The sequence below is a fragment of the Jatropha curcas genome, chromosome 4 (assembly GCF_041381405.1).
Source record: "Jatropha curcas cultivar XTBG-Jc1 chromosome 4, XTBG_Jcur_1.0, whole genome shotgun sequence".
NCBI classification, from domain to species: Eukaryota; Viridiplantae; Streptophyta; class Magnoliopsida; order Malpighiales; family Euphorbiaceae; genus Jatropha; species Jatropha curcas.
Window position 1 is genome coordinate 6,561,232 of NC_143154.1, and position 14,502 is coordinate 6,575,733.

At 31.6% G+C, this 14,502-nt stretch overlaps 1 protein-coding gene across 1 annotated transcript; it reads right to left on the bottom strand.

Moving 5' to 3' along the window:
* Positions 1-7,608: 7,608 nt before the first annotated feature.
* On the bottom strand, positions 7,609-13,881 carry LOC105637316 (Transducin family protein / WD-40 repeat family protein). The gene is made up of 12 exons (XM_012220749.4): positions 13,710-13,881; positions 13,437-13,603; positions 12,497-12,575; positions 11,914-12,096; positions 11,726-11,824; positions 11,375-11,543; positions 11,104-11,210; positions 10,876-11,015; positions 10,698-10,779; positions 8,613-8,731; positions 8,390-8,507; positions 7,609-8,289 (listed from the first exon to the last, which is right to left on the bottom strand). The coding sequence occupies exons 1-12, from the start codon at positions 13,755-13,757 to the stop codon at positions 8,155-8,157; spliced, it is 1,446 nt and encodes a 481-aa protein (XP_012076139.1). The 5' UTR covers positions 13,758-13,881; the 3' UTR covers positions 7,609-8,154.
* Between the last annotated feature and the right edge of the window lie 621 nt (positions 13,882-14,502).

Consider the following 14,502-nt stretch of genomic DNA (forward strand, 5'->3'; position numbering starts at 1 on the left):
CCTTCTCTTCAGCGATATCAAAGATAGGTTACATATATATACAGAAGAGCAATAATAGTGAACCTATTCTAAAGGGATTTGATTTTCAGATTCCTATTATGTAGGGAATTTGTTTACAAGTTGGTATAAGATACATATCCTTAACAATTTCTCACATCAATCCTTGTGTATGTGACCCATTAGGTTCCAAATATATTGACAAAAAATATAAATATTTAATTTACATTTGAAGGTCAATAACAATGTCTAGCAACATGCTAAGATTATCCAATTACTTGTAAAGTCAATAGTGGCTTAACTTAACCTTTTAGTCAATGGTCTTTCAATATAATTAGTATTCGTTCATCAATAATGTTCTGACTTATTCATTTATCATAGAGTATGTCTGTTATGTTAAATCATATTAGTCCTCTTAGCAATAACTATTTATCATTCGAATAAGATTCCAAATCTAATTTGTCAATCTTATTTCACCTTGCACAAGGATTTCATGATCTAAGGATTTCATGATCTATATGAGTAGAGAACAATTGGAACATTTTCCATAATTTACATAGGATGATGAATCTCATCTTGATCACTCAATTCGTCCATACAATTTCTACTATATCAAATTCCTCCCACTTGTTACTTATAAATAGAGTAATGCGTAGAAAGGATCAAAACACAGTAATCCTATATAAGATAACTTAGTAATCTAAGGTCAAAGTATCACTTGCACAACCATCACTTACGTCTTCTATAGAATAGATAATTCTCCATATGGAATCATCGTGTAGATCAATTCAATGGAATTGTCATTACAACAAACACCTACATATTAGCTCTAAGTATCTCATTTACCTCAGCTTACATCTACTTCCTTTTTCATAAAGAAAAGACCAAAATATATATTGGTCTCAACGACTCTAACCACTATTCGATAGAGCATTGACTAGGAACATTTAGGTACATTACTTTGATGCAATAAGAATCTCATAATTATGGCCACATTATAATTTATTTTGTAAAGTAATATTATTGCATGGATTTTATTTTTATTCAAGATTCATTAATTGAATATTAAAGATAAATATGCCTTTTTTGCTAATTAAATAAAATATATAACATAAGCAAAATATGATATCTACATGCAACCATCTGATTGGCTATAGGCATACACACTAACGATCTCCTACTTATACTAAAGTCAATCACTCTTGTACTTAATGCGATAAGCATCCGTGAGGTGATCATGTTTCTATTGGGATAGTGTCTTAGTGAGAGGATCTGTATTGCTTGTGCAATATCTTTATTGTAGTTATAGTATAGTGCTACTTGTTCAATAATGCTAGGAATTGCACCTAGTTCAAAAATGAACTTCTTGATCCAAATTGCCTTTCTTGTTGCCTCAAACACAGAGATGTACTCAGTCTCAGTTATAGAATCTGCTAATGATATCTTCTTTGGAACTCTTCAAACTCATGACACCACCATTTAGAATAAAGATGTATTTAGATTGTGATTTATTATCATCCATATCTAACTGAAAACTAGCATCTAAATATCCTAAGCTTTTAGTTCAACATCTTCATAGGCCAAAAAGGCATTCTTAATTCTTTGTAAGTACATAAGGATTCCCTTTGCTATTGTCCAATGATCCTCTCTTGGGTTAGATTGGTATTTACTCATCATGCTTAAAGCACAAGATACATTTGGTCTAGTGCATAACATCACATACATTATAGATCCTATTATAGAGGCATATGAAACTCTTTCTATAATATCTCTCTCAATTTGTATTTTAAGACACATATCTTTATGAGATGCACTCTATGTGGTACAAGTAGATATCCTCTCTTAGATTCCTCCATACTAAATCGTTTAAGCACTTTGTCTATATATGTGGATTAGGATAAATCTAATAGCCCTTTAAATCTATCTCTATAGCTCATAATTCCAAATAGATAAGCTACTTCTCTCATATCATTCATCTGAGTCTTAGACAACTAAAATTTTACATATTGGAGAATATTATGTAATGTCTTATTAATAATATGTCATCCGCATATAAATAAGAAACACAATTCTGCTCTCGCTTACCTTCTTATATACACAAGTTTCATCCACATTTTTGATAAAATTAAATAGTTCAAAATTTTCATCATATGTTCCAGCTTCATGATACTTAACTTAAGTCCATAATTGGAATTTTGTAGCTTGTATATTTTATTAGAAAATTCTCTAGACTCAAAACCTTCATGTTGTGTCATGTACATGCCCTCAAGTAAGTTTCAATTTAAAAATGCAGTTTTAACATTCATTTGCCAAATTTCATATTCATGGTATGCAGTTATTGCAAGCAAAATCCTTATTTAAGCATTATTATTGTGAGTAGGTTTTATCAAAGTCAATAACTTGCCTTTGTCTATAACCTTTTGTAACAAATTTGGCTTTGTACGTTAGTATATTATCATCCATATATTATCATCCATGTCAATCTTTCATTTAAAAATACATTTACACCCAATGAGTTTTATCCCTTCAGGTGGATCAACCAAGGTCCATACATGGTTAGTGTATGTAGAATCCATTTTAGATTTTATGGCCTCAAGCCATTTCGTGGAATCAATGTAGACATTGCATCTGGATAATTGATAGGCTCGTCAAACATGAGAATTGCATCATTATCAGCTTCCACAAGAAGTTCGTACCTCTTTGGAGCTTGATGCATCCTAACAGTGCTATGTGGAAGTTGTGTTGCTTATGCTTCAAGTTTAATATCTAATGCTACAGTGGTTTTTGAATTTCTTCAAATTCAACCTTGCTCCAACTACTTCCTTTAAGAACAAATTCTTCTTTTAAAAATGTAGCATATTTTGATATAAACACTTTTTTCTCGAAAGAAATAATATCTAATAGTTTCCTTTGGATATCACAATAAACTTGCATTTATATGATTTAGTTCCAAATTGAGTAGATACTATATGCTTCACATAAGCGTCACATCTCCAAACTCTAAAATAAATTTCTTAAATTTTTATAAGATTTCTTTGTGTTTTAAAAGAAATTAAAGAAAAATATTTGAATTTGAGTAGAGAGTTTATTCTAGTCAAAATACAAAGAGATGGTGCATAGAATTGCTTGCACTTATCCTTATTATTGTTCGGTGGAAAAATATAATTTGAACTCAAAATCTTGGGCATAACAAAGCATGTACAATGTGATACAACTCCTTCTGTTTTTCTTTTTATTCCATCTTCTTCAAATTCTTTCAATACAATGTTTTGAGACTGTTTCTTCCCCATACGCCTCGTGTTACATGGGATTCCACCACTATAAAATTTCTTTTCTCAAATATAAAAGAAAAGGAATTATTATTATAATTTTATTTATTTTTTCATTTACTATATTAAAATGGAAACTGTAAAATATAAGTTTTCTTGTTTTATCAATCTAATTTTCATGATATATCAAATTTTTAGTTCAGCAAAAAAAAAAAAAAAAGAAGGTATAAAAAAGGCTTTTCCTTAAAATAGTAGATATCAAAACGATGGGTGAGAAATCAATCTAAAACCGAACAGCCCATAATATCAGCCTTACATCCAAGCAAAACATCATTTGCACTAACATATATCTTTGTCTTATAATAAAAAATGGAGAATTGAAGATTTCAAATCGTGAATATTCATTTCTACTGTAAGAATTTCTAACTTATATAAGGGAAAATTATATTCATTTCCCTATTTTTTATAAAAAAAAAAATACTTTTAATCTTGTCTTTTTTAAAAATAGATTGTTATACCTCATATTTTTAGTTTATTACACTATATTCCTCTTTCATCAATTTTTTGCAATTTTAAATAACAAATAAATAGAGAATATGATGTTCTAAGGAGAGAGAGATGCAGGTAAGAGGCTCTGTCTAATCTCTTTCCATTTCATACTTTGATTTCAAACTTAAAGCTGCAAATTTGGATAAAAAAGAACATAAATTCACAAGCTAAAGCAATAACAAGAAGCATCAAAGTAGCAAAAACATTTGAAATCTTTATAACTCAACATATAAAATCTCTTGGATGAATAGAGTTTTTTAACAAACCAAAGTATGCAATTTTTTTTTTTTTTTTTTTTTTTTGAGATTTCTCTCACAACCATAAAAAATAAGACACCCATTTCAGTTTTAGAAATGTAGAGCAAAGAAATGCAATTATTAGAACCACCAGTTTCTCCAACGCAATAAGAAGCAGACTCATAAAAGCAAACCAAGAAGATTGAAGAGAGAGAAAGGGAGAGAATGTGTTATTTTTTGCTAGAACTCATTTGTTTTTATTTTCTTTTATTACAATTAATATGAGTGAAATTGCTCACTACTTTGCACATAGAGAGAGAGAGAGAGGGAGAGAGGTTAGAGAGGAAATCATTTTCATGCTACCATTTCTTAGTGTTTCAAGCTTGAAGTTTGATGCTACCATTTCTTCTTATTTCTTCAAAGGTTTATAAAGATTAAGGTATCTTGATTTTTTTTTTTTTTTTTTTTTTGTTTTAATCATGATTATTGATGTTATTTCATGACCATTTAACATTTAAACTTGCAAAAAAATAAACGGAAGAGAAATATAGTGTAATAGACTGAAAATATAAAGTTATAACACTCTATTTTAAAAAGATACAAGGGTAATTAATCATCCCTTTATACAAAGATGCTCAATAATTAACATACGAACTAATGATGGTATTCATTGGTATCTTTTGCTATTTGCTAGTCATCTAACAGCCACAATTAAATTCATTTATAGCGTGTTTTAGATTTAGCAAAATCGGACTAAACCGGATATTGAATCAACAGCATGAATAGCTCGTGGTTGAAACCGATCGACTCGATTCAACTGAATTTTTTACTTTTAAGTAGAAGTGTTGACTTTTTTTTTTTTTAATTATTAGCAGAAATCAAGGAGAATTTGACAAAAATCAAGATTATATGCTAGTTTGATATCAAAATTCATGACACAGTATCTAGAAACCAAAAAATAAACAATGATGCACAATTTTATAACAAAATAATAACTACAAGTACATATGAGTATTCAAAACTCATAAGATATATATACAAACTTATGAATATAATTTTTATTTAATGAAATAAAATTCTTTAAACGATAAAAAAATTTTAAAAAATGATACGCAACTAAAAGTGATAAATTTGGCCATTTGCAAGAAGAGTAAGTAAAGCCCTATATATATATATACAGAATTAAATGAGAATGAAAGGAGGAGAAGATTTCGATCTTGGTGGTTATTTTAGATTTTTGTTAGGGTTTGATTTAAAGTAATTATATATTTGTTTATTGTGGAAATGTTTTTTATTTTTGAAGAATTTGGATATTGATTAAATTAATTTTTTCATTAGAAAATAAAAAATTGGATTTTTACGGGTTAGTCCTATTTTTCTGTTTTTTTTTTTTTTTTTTTTTTTTCAATTCCAACCATTTTTATTCTGTTTTTAAGTCATGCGATTTTATATATTAAACCAGATTAGATCAATAACCGGTTTGCAGTTAAATAGGTCCGACCGCGGATCCAATCCAATTTAAAAAATATTGACTAATTATTTTTGCGAAGAAAGAAAAACAAATCATATCAATCAATTGTTGATTTTTGAATTTCCACTCTTTTCACTAGGTGTTGGGGGAATGGACACTATCCAGCGGCAACAGCTTATGCCAATAGATATGAATTTTACCGTCAAACCCCCTCCCGTGAAATTTAAATTTAAGTTATTTAAGTTAGACGGACACTTCAAAAGGTTTAACGTAACTGCTATTGTATTAATGTAGAACACCAGTACACGTATGGAATATTTTCAAAAAAAATGTCTTATTATTTTATTTTATTAATTTCGAACATTTTAAAACACATCTGTAATATTTGAAGACATTTATTGCAAACTTTGGAGACACATTTGAAAAATCTATTAGACTTTTAGATAAATCTATTAATAAAATTTTTCAAATTGTTGTCTTAAATATATATTTATTACTTATTAATGCCTAAATATAAAATTAAAACATATATAAAAAGAATGAAAACTTCTATCTTATAATTTATACTCACTCCGTCCCATTTTATTTGCTTGTTATTCCTTTTTCGAAAGTTCTAGAATATTTGCAAGGTTTGTAAATTTATATACGTAAACAATTACTTTTCTCATAATAACCTTTATAATTTTTCATTAAATGAAATGCTTTTATTAATATCTTAATGAGTTATTACGGATAAAGAAGGGTAAAATAATTTTTATTGACTAAATTCTTACGTGATTGTCAAACCATGCAAAAAAATAGAACGAATAAGGTATTTTGTAATTTATTTACGTATTTGTTATTATGAAATTTAAAAACTAATGCACAATGTTGATTTTACAAAATTCTAACTAATTTACAATTATTGTGAAATCAGTAATTTAAAAAGGTTTTTTTATACGAAAAAAGAGTCAAAATATTATAGTCGCAGACTAAAATATGGAACATCTTCGGAGATTAATTTGATCTCTTTCAAATATGTTTGAAATTCTTGAAATTGTCAATTTATTTCTATAGATACTATGATTTTCAATGATTATGTTCATGCCCAGATTTTAAATAATTTTTTATTTTTTATTTATAATTTATTATAAATAATCATTTACTTATTTGAATAATTAATAAATTATGCAATAAATTATATTTACTTAATATAGCATGTCCTAAGTGTGTTAGTATCCTGCTTCTTCTAAGTATGTTAATGTCCTGCTTCTTAAAAAATTATTGATTTTGTGTTCATGCAACCTAAGTAAAGAGGCAAAAAAAAGAAAACTAAACAGAGTCTTGTGGTTGGAAATGATAGGATAAAGTCAAGTCAAACAAAGTATCAAACTACTTATTGATTATTTTTTTTCCTAAAATACTCAAATTTGGATATTATTTTTTGAATTTTCCAATACCAAATGCCCTTTTGAGTGTGAGAGTGAGACTAATCCATTTGAGTGGAAACTAATCTTGTTTAAGAGTCATATGTCACGGACCTGGAGTCTCGCGCAGCACTGCGCCCGTGCGGCGCCTTGGGAGCCTGCTCACCTAGCGATACTTTGACTCCGAGGCAAGCCTTGCCATACCGTACCACACTGGTTTCGCCATGCCACGGGCTCATCAGGGGAGCGGCCCAGCTCCCGACCAATTGTGCCCTGCGGCACAATACCCCGCCTGCACGCAGACTTTGCATGGGGTAAGGACCACTAGGGTAGAACTCTCCTTAATCGCTAAGCTGCCCCAACCCACGCAGATTGAAACGCAGCCTAGTACGCTCTTCAATAAGGGCCTAACACGATCACGGAATTTGTCCGTGACACATAGCTGCCCTTCCCCAGAAGCCATTTTTCTACAGCCCAAACCTATGACCTTGCAAAAATCATCTGCTAAGAATTCATAGCGTTGCTATTTACTCGATTCTTGCGAGATATTTAAATTTTCTATCGTTTTAAATACATTTTATATTACACACTAATTTAGCAATTTGTGCTCAAATATAAATTTATCAAAATTTAACATTAATAAATAAATTTAATAAATTATTTTCAGAAATCAATTAGAATTGAATCAAATTCAAACTTGACTATAAAATTATAACTCAAATCAAATTTAATCTTTAAACTCAAATTTCTAATAGAATTTGAGCTCAACACTGTAATCTACTTGTCTTGACTCCACCAAACCCTCACTTAAAACACAAGACCTTATCCTCTATAACTTAGAAGGAAATAAATTTACAAATTTGCCAAAAAGATAGCAACAAATACAAAACTGGAACCAGCTACATTTTCTGTAGGAACTCCAATTTGCCAAAAAGATAATCACAAAATTGAAGTCAGCTGCATTTCTGTAGAAACTTCTGTTTGGATACATCAAAACGTATATAAAAACCTTGAAGACACCAAAAAGAACAGAGAGAACCTTAAAGTGAACAAACTCAAAACTGGTCAAGTGCATCAACCAAACAGGCGATACATCACTCTATCCATCAATCTGAAGACTCGTCACAACCATTCAACTCTCACGCACCTTCAAAGGGAAGCGTACTCTGAATGTTCTAAGGCATCAAGATGTTTGAAACCATCTGCTTGTCACAATCATTCAACTCTTACGCACCACCTTCAGAGGGAAGCGTACTCTGAATGTTCGAAGGCATCAAGATGTTGAAACCATCTGCTGCTGTAGACACGAGCATACCAGGAATCTGACTGTGCCAATGAAGTTCTTTCAAATCTTTCTGTCCCTGTTTAAAGTGTACAAGAGTTAAAAAGACAGGTGAAGCATTTTTACAAGTCGTCAAATATTCTTACTGGGGACGAGTTAAATAAAAATTAAAAAAGTACCTGATGAACAAACAGAAGTTGAGGGGGTAAGTCTGTTGGGGCATTCACTTGCTCTTTTGTTTTAGCTCTAAACTCAGCTTCTTCTTCCTCATCCTTTTCTAAAGAAAGATCCCATATTCTGGCAATATAGAAGATATAATCATATAACAGAGTTATAATCACAATTGCAACTCAACGGGAATGGAAACTAAGAAATATGTTGTTGCTCTTTAGCATTACTCACGTTAACTGATTGTCAGATGAGGAAACTGCCAGTGAAGACGCCTCATGTGGACTCCATTCAATGGATGTTATAGGATATTTATGGTACTCAAAATGTGCCACCACAGATTTATCTTCCTCCTGTCCATATAAAACACAATTAGCTATGAGAACATAATTTTGCATTAAGCACATGCTACATATGCTTTGCAGAAGATGCTATTTTCAATAAGTTGATCATGGAACATGGATGGAGAGACAGGTGGACAAAGATGGTCCAATAATGTAATGTCTATATAAAATATGGACAAAAGAAAAGCAGCAGGATCAACTTCCTGCAAAGCTGGTCTGAACAATTTTTACCCACATCAGTATCCACAGAGTTCCCTACATGACCCATCCAAATAACCAGTAGACTCTTTGTCAAACATGTCACTATTTTAGTGTTAAGTGTTCAAAATGTCACACAAAGAACAGCAATGATATCAGCTTCCTGCAAAGCTAGCCTGAACAGAAGACACCAAGCCAAGGTAGTCTGACCACATCCCAAATCAGTGCAGACAAAATTATTTAAAGAGCAATGCTAACTAATTTCCCTCTTTGTGAGACAAATCAGTATGAAACTCTGTTCAAAATATTGTACAAAACAACCAGCTTCCCATAAATCCAGGGATGCAATCCCCAAGGAGAATCCCTTTGTATACATCCCATTTGTAACCAATTTTAGGAATAAAAATTAGTGATTATATATTTCCATTACAATTTTATACCTTTTGTTCTCTATTTAGAAGCTTATGGTTAGAGCATTATTGGATTTTTATTTATTAATTTACAATTTGTCCTAGCATCACAGACTTAGGATCACAACCAATCTGCCTGAATTCAATGGAAAGCACAATACCAAGATGCCAAGGACATCCATGGTTAGTTGAATCAAATGATGAACATCTTCGATTATCAAATGAGGCTGGTGCAAAAACAAAAGTTCAGATAAGTTCTAAAATTACTGCCACACTTTAAACAACCAGTAAAACAAATGAACAACAAACTAGTGTTCATTAAGTGCATGAATCTGCCCTTTAATCTCATTTGTCTATGAAAAGCCCAATCTTTCTATACCATAGAAACTCTGAAAAATTCACATGTTCCAAACAAAGTCTTAATTTTTCAAATCTAAAATAACACCACCAAAAGGTTAAGAAAAGACAAATAGCTCTAATATAAACTACAGTATCATAAACAAAAATGCATTGTTAGATGTAGAATTTTTCATTCAAAGACCATATTTCAATTTATGCAACGAAAATGAAAATAACTGTGGTCAGCAGGCCAGTGATGATTATATTGTTAGTCCTACTGAATATCTAAAGTCAATAAAGATACTAAACAAATAAACGCAAGCCATAAACCTAACTGCTAATTTACCCAGCCATTGCACCAATCCTTAAGCCATCTAGCAGAGATGTTTTGGTTCACAAGTCTAACTCTTCCTTTTGGCATTTAGGAATCGGATAGGCACGTGATATTATATTGTAGTAGGGCATTTTGGATAAAGAGTACTAGAGCTTAAAATTCATAGTCCATAATCCAAAGTGCCTGATAATACAACAAAATATGCTTCATAACCATGTAATGACCAAGAGTACAATACTTCCTGCAGCCTGTAACATTGGTTTTTATTGAATAAGAATCAGCCTACCTGAACATCAGTACTAAACACCAGCTCCGGCCTCCGTAGGGTGGATAGGATTAGGATAGATAAGCACATCAATGTTGATAAGAGTTCTTTACAATATCAATCTTAACATATTTCCCCCTTTTGAAACACAAAAAAAGAGACACACAAACCTTAAGGTTTCTCTAAAAGTAAAAAAGTTCACCTAGGAATAAGGCCAACACAAACAAAAACAGGTAACTCAGTAATAAGCATCAGGAAAGAAAATTGAGAAATTTCAGATACCACATATAAGGCGTATGAAACATTAGAAAAAATAATTAAAATGAGGACCAAAACCTTGTTGATCTAGAATTATGTCATACAAGATCATTTTCCTTCTATTTAATAGAAACAAAATGTTAAAATACCTTACATTAGAAATAAACATACCTGATTTTGTGATAGCAATCTAAGATCACGAATAGAAAATGTCCCATCATCACTTCCAGATGCCAACATAACGCTAGCCAACCTATCACAACCAATGCATTAGCAAATGAAAGCATTAGCTATAGAAAAGAAGAGGCGTGTTTCAATAAAAAATATATCAGTAGAAAGATCTAAATACCGGTTCCATGAAATAACATTCACATCAGCATTATGCGCCTTGAATGAAATTGCAGGTGACTTTCCCAGGCGGATATCCCATATTGCAATACTTCGATCAACAGAACAAGAGGCAAATACCTCATCTTCAGTGGGGCTCCACTGCATAGATAAAACATGACAGGAATGCTTATAAAATTGAACAATATTCAAGAAATGTTTGTGTTGGATTCACAAGTAAATCATGTACTTGTAGGTCTTCTACACTTGCAGCATGTCCAACAAAAGGGGTAGCACCAACATTCCATGTTGCATCGGACGTAGGCTCCCATAAGTGAATACAATTCTTGCAGTCACCTTCAGACAAGTAGTAAATCCTCCAAGCATTAGGGTATTATACACATTAAGTTTTGTATCATGGATGCTTGAGAAGTGATAGTGGTGCTGGTAGTGGTTTTCTCCTTTTTTATCATGTGGTATGAAGGGGAATGCAACATATGAAAAATAATATTCAGCAATACCAGATACCAGCCTTCCTGTGACACGAGGACTCCAATCTATAGCATAACCTTCATCTTTGTGCCCTCCAAACTTAACTAAAGGAGGCTGATTAAAAACTGAAGAATCTCTCTGGGTAACTTCTGCTTCTGACTCTGCCAAAGCATTCAGATGAGAACTAAAGTCCCATATCTGCATGCAAAGTCGATAAGCATAAGAGACAAACCTTATGTCCAGAGCTACTACTACCACATATTTCAAAACTCCAGGGGTACCACTACGTTTGAAGTTTCACGTTGAAAGAGAACCATGTCTATAAGAAATAAATGTGGATATCCAAGAACTTCTTTAGAGTGAAAGAACATAAGTCTAACCTGCACATGACCAGTATCTGACCAAGATGCACATATATAGGGATTTTGCATCATTGCACGTATACGATTGACACATCCTTCATGAGATACCTTGCGTAACTGTGGATGCAAACTTGGATATGAAAATGCATGCAAAAACATGGTTACTGGAATGGACCAATCCTGAAATTAAAGAAAGAAGAAATTGCCTGCAAAACTGGTGTCAAAGATCCACCATGCTCCTCATCCTCACTCTCTTCATCACTATCACTACTATCAGCATCCATGTCAGAGTCACCATCAGTAGCTTTATTAGGCACCAAATTACGTCTTTTACCAGAAATATTAGATACTTTAAATATTCCAATAGTGTTCCAAGAAGCTTTTTCTGCCTGCAGATGATTGTTATATAAATAAACGTGATAAGAGTTGGAAAGATGGAAAAAAAAAAAAAGAAGAAGAGGCAAGATAGGAGATAAAAGGCATAAAAACATTATAAATTGTTTCTCCAATAGCTCCATGGACTTGCAGTCTGATATTGTCTCCTATACAAACAAAAAGTTAACCAACAATTTGTGTAGAGTAAATCTGATTTTTTCTTGCCATTTTTTCTATTGATAGCTAATAGCACCTTAATCTAAACAAACATTCTCAACTAATTTGAAACAATCATTAGAATCTTCAAGTTGACATAAGCAATGCAAAGAGAACTTAAAAAGAATATATGTAGCGTCCTCAACTAAAAGAAAATGTATTCCCTCAGTGGGTACCCATAAGTGTGAAATGAATCACCTGAGTCCCTGCAACAAAATACACTGTGTGGGGAAATTCTGTCCGAAGCAAACCCAATGAGTCACGTACTATATCAAAACTGTCAAAAGTAAATAAACTTCAAAAAATGAATAGAAGAACATATGTTCTCTAATGCCAAAACCATTGTTTTGGTCATTACAATTATAATTAACAAAACCAAAATGACTAAAAAACTGTTTCTAGAAATCATTATCCATTTTAATCGTGCTTAGCACAAAAGTAGGAAGACATTAAGCAAATTGAGTTGTTCTTCAAAACTGACTATTTTGTAAAAGTAAATTGATAGTTATAACCCTGTCATGCCATTTCCCAAGGGCACAATTAAGTGTTAAAATGCTGAGCCACTGGCTTTTTAGTTCAAATTCTAAATTCTGTAATTTAACATGCTCAACTGCAGGACAAATTTCGTTAGTTTGAATCATTGCATAGAAATATGTCTTTAGTTTTGGTTGATCTTAAGTTCATCTAATTTATTATTAATTAATATTTTTTCTTTTGGTCAATCCTTGAATTGAATAAAAGTACTGAATAAGAAACGTGAGTTGAGTGATGTTTTACCTGGGTGAAGTTTTACCTAAGTTCAAAAAATGAGAAAGAACAAATTGAAAACATTGAATTTTAACCCCTTTTACCTTTTTCCCCTCCTTTTATCACATTCTCAGAACTAAAACGATATTACAGCAATTCCACTAAATATTCATTTTGATCTTCTGAATACACAACCTAAACCTTTATTCAATTAAAGACAAGCTCATAAAATATCCAACTTTCTAATTCGTGAAGTGGAAGTTTTATCAGCCGCCATAATCAAACGAATATTCAAGCTTCCAACTTTGTCGTTGAAACTTGAAATTACTTGTGTTTTCTTTACCTGTAAAATTCAGAAAACAATAAAACAAAAGGACAATAGAAGAATTACCTCAAACAGGGCCAGCCAATGTGAAAAGCGTGGAGAGAATTATAGGCAGAGAGATCACATTCGAGCTCCTCGCCTTCCTCAAGCTTGTCCACTCCTGGTTGCCACACCTTTGTGGGCATGGATGGTATTGATGAGGAAGAAGACGACCCACCTCCTTTTTTTGAGTCCTGTATAATTTATTGTACGAATATAAAAGAGATATTGCGTTAAAATATACAGAAAAATGAAAGAAAAAATAATTAATTAAAGGAATAAATCCAGAGATCCATTGACCTTCTTATTTCTCTTCGCCTTTTTAGGGTTTTTGACGCTTCGAACCATTTTTGCAGTCACTGAGGTTTTAGAAGACAGGAGCCAGCTATAAGTCGAAGATGATCTCGGGAGCTAGGGTTTTAGGATATGTTTCACTAGTGATGCAGATGCGCACTTGGAAAATTACTATCTACTATAATTTTTTTTTTTTTTTTGAAAGGCTATAATTATTTATAATTTGTTTATTCTCGTTGTTATAATCTTCTATATCCACAATATATAATATATTACTCATTATTTTTCTTTCATTTTTTATCACCCGGCGTCTGAAATCTACTGACCCACCAACCCAAATTTGCGCCGAATAATCGACAAAGGAAGAAGGAAGAAGGAAGAAGGGATCATGTCATCTCATCTTATCCCTCGAAAATCTTTTATTTTATTTTTTAATTTTATATAGTCAAATATTTTATACAATTCAAAAGAAAAATTATTTAATATTTACATAGATGCAAGGGGTAAAAAAAATCTGAACTATATTAATTAATTGCATGCTGTGGAAGGGGGATTGGAAGACAAACAGTCTTCGAAATTCAACTCAATATATGATCATTGGCAATCTCTTTAGTAATGCCTAAAGTCAATATTGGATCAAATGTTCTGTAAGAAATTATAGTATCTTCTATATACTTTTTTTTTTCATCAAATAACAATCAAGTCTTCTTGTTTAGAGCACTTTTAGTGGAAAAAAAAAAAAAGATTCAAAAGCATAAAGGATTTAGCATTAAAATGTTTTTTCATCAAATAAGAATCA